This window comes from Synchiropus splendidus, chromosome 18 (genome assembly GCF_027744825.2).
Source record: "Synchiropus splendidus isolate RoL2022-P1 chromosome 18, RoL_Sspl_1.0, whole genome shotgun sequence".
Lineage (NCBI taxonomy): Eukaryota > Metazoa > Chordata > Actinopteri > Syngnathiformes > Callionymidae > Synchiropus > Synchiropus splendidus.
In genome coordinates, this window is record NC_071351.1 from 2,398,969 (window position 1) to 2,411,790 (window position 12,822).

General features: G+C 42.1%; 2 protein-coding genes across 6 annotated transcripts in view; both read right to left on the reverse strand.

The window, feature by feature from the left end:
- The window catches only part of lama5 (laminin, alpha 5), a 50,682-nt gene extending 40,715 nt beyond the window's left edge, over positions 1-9,967 (reverse strand). For 2 of the 4 annotated variants that reach the window (XM_053848755.1, XM_053848752.1), the window contains exon 1: positions 3,239-4,441. In XM_053848755.1, coding sequence (XP_053704730.1) covers positions 3,239-3,529 — 291 coding nt within the window. In that variant the 5' untranslated portion in view covers positions 3,530-4,441. Of the gene's footprint in view, positions 1-3,238; positions 4,442-8,112; positions 8,213-8,476; positions 8,525-9,834 lie in introns of those variants that run through there. The other 2 variants (XM_053848754.1, XM_053848753.1) reach the window with 2 other exon arrangements.
- A 963-nt stretch (positions 9,968-10,930) lies between these two features.
- Positions 10,931-12,818, reverse strand: rps21 (ribosomal protein S21). Of its 2 annotated transcripts, XM_053848582.1 has the most exons (6): positions 12,778-12,817; positions 12,242-12,312; positions 12,090-12,153; positions 11,389-11,460; positions 11,190-11,245; positions 10,931-10,980 (listed from the first exon to the last, which is right to left on the reverse strand). In XM_053848582.1, exons 2-6 carry the CDS (start codon positions 12,289-12,291, stop codon positions 10,971-10,973), a joined length of 252 nt encoding a protein of 83 aa, XP_053704557.1. In that variant the 5' UTR covers positions 12,292-12,312; positions 12,778-12,817; the 3' UTR covers positions 10,931-10,970. The 2 variants fall into 2 exon arrangements, with proteins under 2 accessions (XP_053704557.1, XP_053704558.1); XM_053848583.1 differs by lacking the exon at positions 10,931-10,980 and having other exon boundaries at positions 11,186-11,245; positions 12,778-12,818.
- Between the last annotated feature and the right edge of the window lie 4 nt (positions 12,819-12,822).

Here is a 12,822-nt window from a genome sequence, read left to right on the forward strand (position 1 = left end):
TAAGACCACTTACAGGATAGCATGACACACATCTTATTCGATATCACATAATATGAGTGTCCAAACCCCCACAGAAATATACATTAAAATCAAGGCCACTCTGAAAACAGAATACTTGAGCTGGCCCCTCCCTCTGCCCCGTCTAATCCAAGGTGGTTGTCTGAGCACGAGCGTCAGCTCTGAGAGCATTAGCATAAACTAAACAAGCGCCAGCTCAAACAAAAGGATGAGTGAGGAGATGTTATCACGGGAGGTGAGTGGAGTCAAAGGTCGCTGCCCACTATTTGCCTTGGTTTCCCTTCCTGCCTTCCACTCACAATCACTATTAGCAGTCAATTAACCTGATAACCAATCGAAAGAAAAAACAGACTACTTGAAATGCATCGACAGTTAATCCTCTATCATTTCTGCAACTTTACGTCCTCTCATCAGGAGTCACCTGCATATAAACACACGGATTCAATCTGGATATCGGGGAGAGACGCATTTCAGAGAGACTCCCATTTCTCTCCACACTTTCAGGGGCATAAGTCAGACGTTTTGGGTGAGGAATCCATGTCCCCTGGGGATGTGCTTCTCCAGGAACACCTGTCAATTTATGAAATACCTTTTTTTTTCCATCTCACTCCTTTAAACAGAGGATTCTTGGTATCAATGTCACCTAACCACTTCACTTTCCTCAGTATGTGACCAACTCTCAGACACCGTTTCCTCATATTTTAGAGGAGGGTCAAACACTATTTTTCTACCACTCATTATTTTAATTTTCATAAATGAAACTTTATCATCAACTGGAAAAGCCGAACTTAAAATCAATGAGAGTTTGGTGTTGGTTTCATCTGTATTCACAAACATTTAAAGGGTTTTTTTCATTCATTAGAATCTCTTCTTCGTGTGTGTCATAGGGCCTCCATCTTGCAACCGCCACCTGTCAATTTAGCCCACTGCAGTCAGCAATGTTTCCAGTGCAACATATACAGATACAATAAATGTAAGGCAATAATGTAGCATAAAAAAATCATAATTGAAACAAGTGGGTTTTTAGCCACAAACTCTCTTTTTTATGTAATACAATGAACAGAATAATAGTGATGTTGTTTTGAACATTTTTATCGCCAAAGTTTGTTCCCCATCCATATTTCTTTGTACAAATAGTCAATGATTTAAATGGACAATTTAAACTAATAACATTTTAAATAATAATTAAAATTGTAATAAAAAAAAACAAGTTCCATATCCTTTGTTTTTACCTACTGTGTCTCATGAATATGATATACAATATAATATATAACAAAGGTTTTACTTGCTAAAGTGATGCAGGTTTGGGTCGGATCTACTCAGTAAGTGAGAACAAAGCTATCATTGGCTGTCTATGAGACAGGTGTCTCCCACACTAACACACACATTCCACTGTCCTGCTGTTTTTAATTAATAAAAACACTGCTGCGTCTCTCCACCAAATAAAAACAGGATTAAGCCGAGTACAAAAAAGTGCGTGTTTTGTAGTGGAAGAGGGAGGGATTGAGTAGAGCCACAATAGCTCGCCAATGTGAGCTAAACCTCTTGCCCTGAACACATGAAGCACCATTCCTTGATCTAATGACTGGATTTCTAAGGCACATTTGGGGGATTTCCTGAGTCAATTGCAGAGCAACTTTCAAACTTAAAACAAATTGAGTAGAGTTAAAACTGATGAGAGGATGCACAGCAGAAATTCACATCATTTAAAGAAACAACTTAGAAGCACAGCAACGCACTTGCACTCTGTACTTGTTTTTCAAAACCTATCCTCTCTTCATGGGAACACTCAAAAACATCCATAATAATCGGGAAATTATCTCCTTCATTTTGATCAATTACTATCCATTAAAACCAGACGCTAATCTGGGCCTAAGGTCATTGCTAGTACTCTTACAAGATGCACAGCATTGACCTGTCATCGTAGGCCTTGAAACGAATTCAAACGTAGATGTGTCCTGATCAAGTCACAAGTCATAGTTGGGTAGTAGTAATTCGACTGGGACTAAGCATTCATTTACATGGGTCAGCATTTAAACTGTTACGGCTCTGACAAAAATATGAGCAGTTTAAGTGTATATATTTGCAGTTGAAATGACTGAGGAAGGTCCTGTCTTCAGGATAACTTGTCAGGCATTTCTCTGTGCCACAGTAGCCTGAGGCAGCATGTTCTTTGTCTCCACTCCTTCCCTCTCGTCTATCTTCATGTTACCAGCCACACATTCTTGGTTTTTCCTGTCAGTTTAAATTTCAATTGCCTCTCGAACGGCTGAACTTGACCTGGGAAAAAAAAGACAAGATCTCCCAAAGAGAGCAGCACCGACATTCTGATAATCTTTGGCTGCGGCGCAGATAAACCCAGGCTGATTGGAGGACATGGGTCAATCACCATGAGGAATGTGGGGAGCAGGTGGGAGACAGAAAGAGCAGCGAGCGTGTCTGTTATTGCCTGCAGTGATGCTTTTAATGGTTAATCCATGGAACCGCAATAATCCTGTTACTAGTGATACTTGGAGCTTAATGGTCCAACACACAATGAGCTGGTGATTGTTCTAACAGAGGCCTGTAAACTCATCAGCACTTCATAAAGTCATCTGTGTGAGCATGCAACACAACACAAAAGACGACAAGTTGTATTTTAGTGAACGATGGGGAGAGCAGTCCTTACATAAGTGGACCGAGATGCCAAGTCCCACAAAGGAAGCGGTGCATGAAATAATGACTTGGCAGGGTAGCAGCAGATTTATGCACACTGCTGACCCCCTCTGTTCAACTCTGAGCGCAGTCAAGTGTGTAAGCCTGCAAATACGAGCTCAGATAAAAGAAATGAAAGTGACTGGACTGTATGGAGCGGATCATTTGGGTCATAAAAGGCATCACCCGCTCAGAGCCACAGCTAGATTCATTTCTGAGACTACTTCTTAGGCTTAAATTTTATTTTTTTTTAATCAGCATTATGTAAATAATAATTCCAAACGACTAAATGGAAAATGTAATTCACGTGATAGGATGAGGGGGGATGAGTAACACGCAACACATACAATTGAAAAAAGTTATTCTAAGTATTTCAACAGGTCACACTTGGCTCAAACTTTCGAAATGAAACTGGGACGAACCAGTGTGTCATGTGTAACCGCTAGAAGTGGCATCATGGAAATGTTTACACCACACTACGAAGTTTTTTCAACATATAAATAATATATAGGACGGCTCCACTCACCTGGATGGTCTGACTCGGGTCTCCAGAGACTGGGCCGCCAACCAGCTTGCAGTACAAGTCGTGCAGGGTCCTGCCGGTGTCGTCCTCCCCGCAGGTCGCCGTCGCCGTGATTTTGGTGCCTTCCGCCAGGTTGAAGTAGGGCGGGTGGAGGCTGTAGCCGTTCACTCCGTTCGTGGGCAACTCCTGGCACGACGCAAAGATCCGGCACATGGAAGACAGCGAGCCGAGCAGGAGCGCGACCCGCACCAGGCTGCCAGGAGCCGGCAGCAGCGGAGACGATCCCCTCGCCATCAGATCCACCTGTCCGCTCGCTCCGAGAATAAGCAAGAGAAGATACGTGTCAGAGACGGGGCTTGAGCTGCTACCTTCTGTGGGGAAGCGGCATCTGTACGGATTATCGAGGGGAACAGGAGCAGGAGTAAAGGTTGTGGCCCGTCTCTCCGAGGCACCTTTTCCCAACTTCAGTCCTCCCTCCCCCTTTCTGTCTGCAGGTCCGTCCCTAGTGGCTGGAGGTGGGCACAGCCACCAACCAAGTGTTGCCAACTTTTCCAGGATCTCCTCAGTCCTCCCACTGACTGGATGCCCAAGACACTTGCTTCATTTAAACAATACAAAAAAGCCTCAACAACACTGACCTGAAAACTACAAAGGACTCAAACGCACCACTCTATAAAACGCTTGGGTAGCCTGCAAATGTTAGTTCTGGCCTGACTAATCCCATTTAAATCGCGCTCCTAAATTCCATGAATAGAATCTAATCTAACATCGTTTGCTTTTCTTCCATGATGCATTTTCCCCATTCCTTTGCCTTGCAGCCCCCCGCCAAGCGACACAGCAGCAAATGGGAAGTGGAGCAACCACACACACTCAAACGCAAACCTGGGGATCTCAGCACAAACAGAAACAGACAGGTGCCAAAAACAAACACGGGGGACACAGACGGCCACACACAGTCTGCTTGACATCTCAATACACAACTGGAGATATGATTTAGTGGCATTGTCAACTGTACTCTCATATCCACATCGTGAGCTCAATCCTGAAAGATATATTTTCAATACTGTACGGCAGGCACGTCATCCCTAAAAGCCAATGACACTGCTCCATAAACCGCCAGTAAAATGGAATTGAACCACTTGTGTTGCTCCACAACGTCCATGACACAGAGCAACAGTTGAAGTCATTAAAACGATCCTGACGACAAAAGTTCGACGGGCAGACCTACCGGATACGCATGCGCAATACATCGCGTGTCGCTAAGGGACGACAGTGACACTGCGTCCGCGCTGCCGCATTCTGATGACGTCACGCTACGCAGTTTCGCGCAAAAAGATGTTTTCATTATTAACACTTATTAACACTGTTACACATTTTTGATACTGTTATTAGCGCAATTTTTGCAACACATAAAAGAGTAACATGTAAAATTATCAATCTTGTGAATGAAAATATATCACTTGTTGATAATGTCATGCTACGCAGTTTCGCACAAAAATATATTTTCATTATTAACACTGTTACACATTATTGACACTGTTATTAGCGCAATTTTGGCAACACGTAAGAGTAACATGCAAAATTATCAATCTTGTGAATGAAAATATGTCACTTGTTGATGATGTCACGCTACGCAGTTGCGCCCAAAAATAAGTTTTCATTATTAACACTGTAACACATTATTGACACTGTTATTAGCACGATTTTTGAAACATAATATTTATATGCAAAATTATCAATCTTGCGAATGAGAATATGTCACTTGTTGGTGATGTGACGCTACGCAGCTTTGCGCAAAAATATATTTTCAGTATTAACACTGTTAGACATTATTGACACTGTCATCAGCACGATTTTTGAAACATATTTATATGCAAAATTATCAATCTTGTGAATGAAAATATGTCACTTGTTGATAATGTCATGCTACGCAGTTTTGCGCAAAAATATATTTTCATTATTAACACTGTTACACATTATTGACACTGTCAGCACGATTTTTGAAACATAATATTTATATGCAAAATTATCAATCTTGTGAATGAAAATATGTTACTTGTTGATTATGTCACGCTACGCAGTTTCGCGCAAAAATATGTTTTCATTATTAACACTGTTACACATTATTGACACTGTTATTAGCGCAATTTTTGAAACATAAAATATTTATATGCAAAATTATCAATCTTGTGAATGAAAATATGTCACTTGTTGATGATGTCACACTGGCGTGACGCATGGTTTGTAAGATTTGCGCTCGTCTGCTCTTGGCAGGCATAAAAACATGGTGGAAGTCAGGAGTCATGGAGGTTGTAATGTGAGGCTTGATGATTAAGAGGTTCTCTTCATGAGTTAATTGAAGCACTATTGGGATCTAAATAACATGACCTGTTTTAGGCGGTGTGATGATTTTGCCCCTCTATCAGCTGTTCTTGCATCTCCCGACAACAAGGCCTCAGGCCAAAACACACGATTGTAAGATTAGATCTCTCTTCTCGGAGCATGAATTCAAAGTCAGCTCGAGCCTGGGAGCCCCAACACCAGCACAGTCCTGTCACTGTAAACATGAGCACTTGTCGAGTGTCTCCCTTCCTGGCTCTGAAACAGACATCGGGGTGTGCAACAACTTATCACTCTATCTCAACACAAGCTCCACAACCCTCCAAAGGCTCCTGTCACATAAAACAGGGGTTTCTGGCTCACAGTCTGCGCAAGCCTTCTGGCCTCAATACAGCAGGAGGAGAATATATGAGGACACTTAAGTCACCAGAAAGAACTTGGAAGCAGTTTAGGATGCATGCGGCCCCACAAGGACTGGCATTGCATCAAGGACAGGTTAAAGGGTGTTTGGAGTTCCCAGGAACTGCATCTGAAAAAGGGACGTCGAAATGTGTGAATATTCAAACGTGTCATGGGTTAAATGTTTCTGATATATTTTTGTGAAACAGCTCCAAAGATAAGGCTCTGGGTGATGCAGAAACACTGCATGTACTGTATTGCAGGTAAAAAAAAAAAGTACCCGGGAAGCACCTGAACAGCTGTGTATTTGTGTTTTTCTCATGTGTACCTGAGCAGCACCATCTAATTAAACTACAGGAACCACATTAGAGGATGAAAGAGTCCCTCACTAACACACACCCAAGCACAGGTAACATCTGCTGAGGAGAGTTCAAGCAGTGCTTTAGCTGATCGTTTGTGTATCAAAGTTGTAATTCAGTTCAAGCCTGTCCAGAGCCCTCACACGTCCACTTCCTCCGTCGCCCGCTGAACTCTGACCCGTGAACTTCTCCTTGTCACACTCACACATAGGTAGACAGACACACAAGCGCGCGCGCACACACACACAAACTGGCAGGGGTCAGTGACCTCCTGTCGTTTAAAGGAGTCTTGAAGCAGTGTGTTAATGCAGGAGAACTCCATTCACTGACACACTAGAACATTCCACAGTCTATTGTGTCAAACACAGACATCCAGGGACTGATCGATGAACTCTCACACTTATCAGAATTTTATGACTCACTCTCATCATTTGGTAATAAGCATATAAGTAAGTCATTGGTGGGGGTAACTATTAGGGCGCAAAAGATCTGAGATCCTTTAAGCCCGTGGTGAATTTCCTGTCTCTCAACACTGTAATTATCAGATGAAGGTGGGAGTTTTTCCTGTTTTAAAGTGATTAAGGAGCCATTGCCGCGTTTCTTCTAATGGAATCGGACATGGCGTCTCCATTATTCCATGAATGACAGAGCATAACTGTGAGCAGATCATCCTCTCCAGACCGTAAAAACACAAACATGTGAGGAGACAGAAAAAAGGCGGACCAGGCGGGGGGTAAAAAAACCAAGTGACGAGATGAAAGGCGGCTTCTGGTCTCACCTCTCTAATCCCTGCATTCTCCCTAAACTCTAGAACTAATCTGCTTCCTGGTTACCAGGAGGACCAGAATGGAAGGGAGAGTCGGGCCACTTGTAGCCGTGGAAACTGCTAACTGCTGCATCAATTGAGCACAGCTCCACCACATGCTGAGTTGCGGCGTCACAATTTGAACACACAAACAAGCTGACCAACGAAGAGGTCGATACGCATATGAAATATAATAGGAAGAATATTCGTTTATTGCACTCAAATAAATTGACCATTGCATATGAATTTCTGTCCTCAAGTGTAAGATCTAAACACACCAGGATTCAGTTCATTTATAGCAGCTTATTTTGTACATTCCATACACACTTTTTAGTGTTGTGTCCATGTTAATTTATGCCATTCCTCACTGATATTTAAGAGTAGTGGTTCTCAAATAGTGGCTCAGGAGCCAAAAGCGGGTTACAAACACATATTTAGAGAGGCTTTTTGCTGGGTAAAGAAGTCCTTGTCATTTAGTTCTGGGGAGACCAGTTGAGAGCCACTGTTCTTGATGGAACTCTGTTGTGGTTATTTTTTTTATTTTTATTTACTGTGCTGTTTTATATTTGCATTTGTTCCACAATCACCAATTGTTTATAAAATGATGTTCAGATTGCTCAACTTGAGGTGCAGAAAATGCAAAAAATCTCTCTTCGTCATCTGAAAACTGAGATTTAATCTCCTCCTTGTAAACATTTTTTATACGCCTAAACCGAACCAAATGCCAGCATATGATTTGAATATCCTTGCAGCAGCCAAAACATTGACGATAACTGTATTGAATAAATATGATTTGTCTCCTTCCTGCATTCTTCTGATGCTCTGCCTGCCTCGTGGATCAGATAGGACTCTAACATGGACAGACAAATGCACACGCACCCAGAGATGAGGGCAGATCTGTTTGAAGTGCTCTGGGGTGGGGAGGGGATGTTTGGGGCTGACAGCGGACTTAATAGTGTGTGTGAGACAGGTACCTACATGTCCTTCTCTTTGTCTCCTTCAACAAAACATTTCAGACCGCACAGACTCGGCGTGGGGCCTCTGCGTTCTCGTGCACTTCTGTTCCTCTTTTATCTGCCGAACAAGAGTCTCAGGTTGATATTCGTGTCTGCTTTACACCACAAATGTTTCATGTGCTAAAGTGTACTCAATTTTCTTATTGTGTGAAGAAGACACAAATGCAAAGACTTGAATAGAAGAAGAACATTTTGCTTTGTTTCTTTTGCTTAATTATTTTAAAAAACTAGTGCAGTTTCAAGCTACCATTGTCTCCAGATCCTTTCCTTCAGCTTTCATTCCAAACTTGAGCTTTCAATCATACCCCTTCATGGAGCTTACCTGTTTTGAAGTGCGCTAGGGTCTGAATGGAGATGCACAGAGACATGCCTGTCGGAAGATGGACAAAAAGATGAGCATGCAGATAGGATAGATAGGAGAAGAGCTTTCTGCTGACAGGTAAAATAGTTGCAAAACTCTGCAGCTAAAGTTGCTCAGCTTGTAATAATGAGTGAAGTTGTGACATACGCCTTAAACTTCGTGACAGCAGGGAAAAATCTTAGCTGATATTTGGTGAATTACTTTTAAAAAATGCCGGAAAAATCCTCAAAAAATGCTTGGTTAATTCTGAAAATATACATGTATAAAATGGGTTCTGTTAGACCTCTAATATAGGTGCATATCATCTCTAAGTCTCTTGTCTCAAAGCTCAAACAGGGGGTTCTTTGTCTATGTGTGTGTGTGTGTGTGTGTGTGTGTGTGTCGGAGGTATGCAAGAGGGCCAGGTGAGGGGGTTAGGCACCCGTGCGAGGGGCTTCCATCCTTTTTCTGTTCAGGCCATTGTTTGGCGAGCTGTGACTTGCACCAGTGTTTGACATTCGATGCATCCCGTGAGTTTGTATTCAAAATATAACAGTGTGTGTGTCTCTGAAAACTAAATGTGGTCTGGATGAGGCATCCAATTGTGTTAAAATTGATAGGAAATGAAAACAACAAAGGTCATAAAATTGATGTTTTAAAAAAATATCAGTGGTTTCGTGGCTTCTCATATATGCATGAGGAGTGATGAGAAAAAAGAGGGTGGAGGAGGAGCTGGAGGCGATGATGACATCCCCCCTGCCCCGTCTTCCACTCACCTGAAGGGGGAAAAAAAGAGAGAATGTGTGGGAAAAAGCACTAAAGCAACAGTTGATGACAGCCGTTGTTAACTGTGGACAGGGTCAAAGGAGCCCGGAGAGCGCTCTCACACACCATCCACTGTGTTTAGCCTAATGACCGGTGTAACCTTCACTATGCCCTGTCATTCTCTGTGGGACCTGCTCCCGTCCACACAGGCCAGGTGTGACAGAGAGGAAGTCGAGCAAACACAGCGTGTTCTGATCGACTCAAATCATCAACCACGACTTCAACCTCGCCTTCACAAATCTATGTGACGGTGTCTGTTGAAATATTTTAAGTTTTTAAAGCTTTTCATTCTACTCTAAAACTTAAATGAGCTGAACAAAGTTGGATGTTAGCGCCCAACGGCTAGCACATGCTATTGTAGCTATTTACTGGTGTAAACAGCATGACTTTGCAATTTTTAATAAATGACCCCAGTGATTTAGACATTATTAATGGTGAAAACAGAGGTGCAGCGTGATTTATACCAACAAAAAGACACCTTTTATACATACAATTTGACCTGTTTCACTCATTACCTGTCACGTATTCCTTGGCAAGGCTTTGACATGGGAACAGATGGAGACATGTTACTTAAAATTCGTGCACTTTAAATGGCATTTAACCGGTAGACGTGAACAAGGAGAAGGCGGTTTTGAAGTCCAATTTCCGGTCCTCTGCTATCACCTTGTGGTCAGAGCTGGAATAAAGCATTAGCCGACACGGATGGAAACGTTTCCGGTATAAAACCGGAAGTGCTGTTGGGGGAAGAGCGACTTGTTTATACGTCTATAAATGTTAGAATTAATGATTCGGTGGGAGACAATTTGTGAATGTGAATAGAGCACCTTCAATAAGTAACTTTACAATGGGTTGAACTCTGAACTCCAAATTGCAGTCAACGAAGTTCACTCACTCCGAGAACATTTGAATTGTATTTGTCAAAAGTATCTTTTGAAATCCATTTTGTCCATTCCCACATCATACTTTAAGAATGCCCTTACCTTCCAGCTGTACCAGTAAGTACATTCACACAAGCATCACAATATGTTTTCCTACATTCCATTTGGTGACAAGCAGCTACCTTCATGTGTTGGTCGTCTTCTTCAGGCTGGAATAATCCACAACTGCAGCTGAACCTTGACCAGGGTACGTCTTCAATTCGTCAGCCACAGGCGTGACTGGCACAGGAAATGAAGCTTGTATGTCTTGAAGAGGCTTGACAAAAAGGACGAGAGGAAAAAAAAAACCCACAGGAATGACATCCAAAAAGGAGTCTATTTTGAACAACTACCTGCTCAGGTAAATCAAGCCATGAAGAAACTGGAGTAGTTAATGTGGATAGCAGTTTCCATGTGACCAACTCCTTCATTTTAATTTTTGAAAAACTATAGAGATTCCTCAACGGGAATTGAACAATTTTGACACCTTAAACGTGTAACGTTTATTGTGGTTCATCATGGGGCTGAGGTACCATAAAAATCCATAGGAAACTCTCCCGAGTAAGACAAGAGATAGTGATGGATAGTTGTATGTAGTTCACCGATGTGAGGAGCTTTTTTTCCTTTTTAAACACTTTATTCAAAACCTTTTTGATCAGCAGCCATTCATTTGGAAACAAAGAAAAGACCAAGATATTGTTGTCATTTTTATTTTTTACAAAGTTTCGACAGCTTCAGATGTTCCTGTAGAAGACAAGTACCAGAAGCACATCAATATTCTTATTGTCGATGAATGCACCTGTCAGACATGACATCAATACTTGGCACTAAAATTGTTCACACAAATCTGCAGCTCCTAAGCCCATTGACTCAATGCACATTCATGTTCGATATAATAATATTAACACAGCAGACCACTTCAAAGCATTCAAATGGACTGAACGGCTTCTTACTTTGCAACAATGCCGTCGGTCTTAGCGAGCCGGAGGATGGAGTCGTCAGACTCGCCCTGTTGAATGACAAAACAGTTAAAATCGACAGCAATATAACCTGGTAATCTAATGACAACAATCCACCTCAACCGCAGTGCACAAAAAAACCCTGCTGAACATGAATATTTTCGACATTCAATACACACGCACAACCACTCACCATTCTGCGGATGGCGCCACAGATGGCGTAGGTCTTAAACTGACCGTTGAAGCGTCCAGTCACCTTGTCAACCTGCAGAAGGCAGAAGCTTTGAAATAGTTTTCCTCAAGCCATTGGTGAGTAATGAGAAGATGAGAACAACCACATTTATCCTAATGTATTTAAGAAAAATTGTTGATAGAGCTCAACAGTCCAATTTCTAAGTGAGAACGAGGGCCTTGTGAACAGTTCAAAAACATAAATGTACAAACATGCACCTCATGGTCAGCGTGTTTCATTTGAATCAGAATATAAGCATGACATCTTAAATGATGCGTTCAGTCTCGCTCCCCGGTTCATTTCTGCTTTATATTATCAGTGCAGGACACTACACACGCTTCCTGGGGAGACAGACTGAGGAAACTTCTAAAAACAAGCATGGTAACAGCGCAGATGTCATGTTGTTAAAAACTACACACATTTTGCAATTCGCATGTAGCACATTCAAATAACTCAGTTACATGAACTCAGAACAAAGTTTACTTTGGCAGACAGTAAGGGTTTTAAAATAGACTGAAGTAGAAACCTAGAAAGTGCTCAACCGATAAGACAATCCTGACACATTCACACGATCAGCCACCACAAAACAACAAAGCTGGTGACAGAAAGGCGAGAGAAAAATAAAAACAAAAGGCACATCAAGCGATTAAACCAAACCGTACCTCTGCGATATTGAGCTGGACAGATGCATGGTCCTTGGCACCAATGATTCTGTTGCTAGCAGAGCTAAAAGATGCAATACAGAAGAAAGGAGACATTGAGATTAAACCAAAACAGCTACATCTGCTCACGTTTAAAATGACAATAAGCTCACCATTTACGTGGGACGTACAGGTCCACAAATTCACCAGCGTCGTTCTGCATGATTGACAGATGAAAGGTCTCCTGAAATACAATAACGGATGTAATTGGTCAAGTGACAGGGAGGAAAAGACGTTCAACGTCTAACAGAAGGAAATAAAGTCACTCGTAAATTAGACGCTTCGTGGACCAATTACACTGACAGAAACCATAAACACTGACAGCAACTCTCACCATGTTGAAAAGCAACCGAATGAATATGAAACATCGACAACACATTTATAATAGAAACCCAGTGTTTTAACAGCCACATCAATCAAACGGTGCAAACCACCTAGCTTAGCCGTTAGCATCTGGCCGCATGTGACTGTCCACCGAAGCCATTCACAACACGTCGTTTACCCGTTTTGTTTAACCAAAACAGTCTTTTAGCAACACATCTACTACGCCGGTGGTATAACTGTATATACTGGATGGCGAAAAGACGCAAAACAGGAGACGAATGTAGTTTTTCAAGCGTTCTAAAACAAGAGCGCGAGAGACACCCACCGTATGCGACTAATGGCCGACAGGAAAGGAAGGACGACCGACCCG

What these genes read in the sequence shown, in the direction of transcription:
- rps21 (XM_053848582.1), bottom strand. Translation starts at nt 12,291, where the DNA reads ATGCAGAACGACGCTGGTGAATTTGTGGACCTGTACGTCCCACGTAAA. An exon ending in TCCAGCTCAATATCGCAGAG is followed by an intron (nt 11,461 to 12,089) that starts GTACGGTTTGGT and finishes TGCCTTCTGCAG; the next exon opens with GTTGACAAGGTGACTGGACG. An exon ending in GTGGCGCCATCCGCAGAATG is followed by an intron (nt 11,246 to 11,388) that starts GTGAGTGGTTGT and finishes GTCATTCAACAG; the next exon opens with GGCGAGTCTGACGACTCCAT.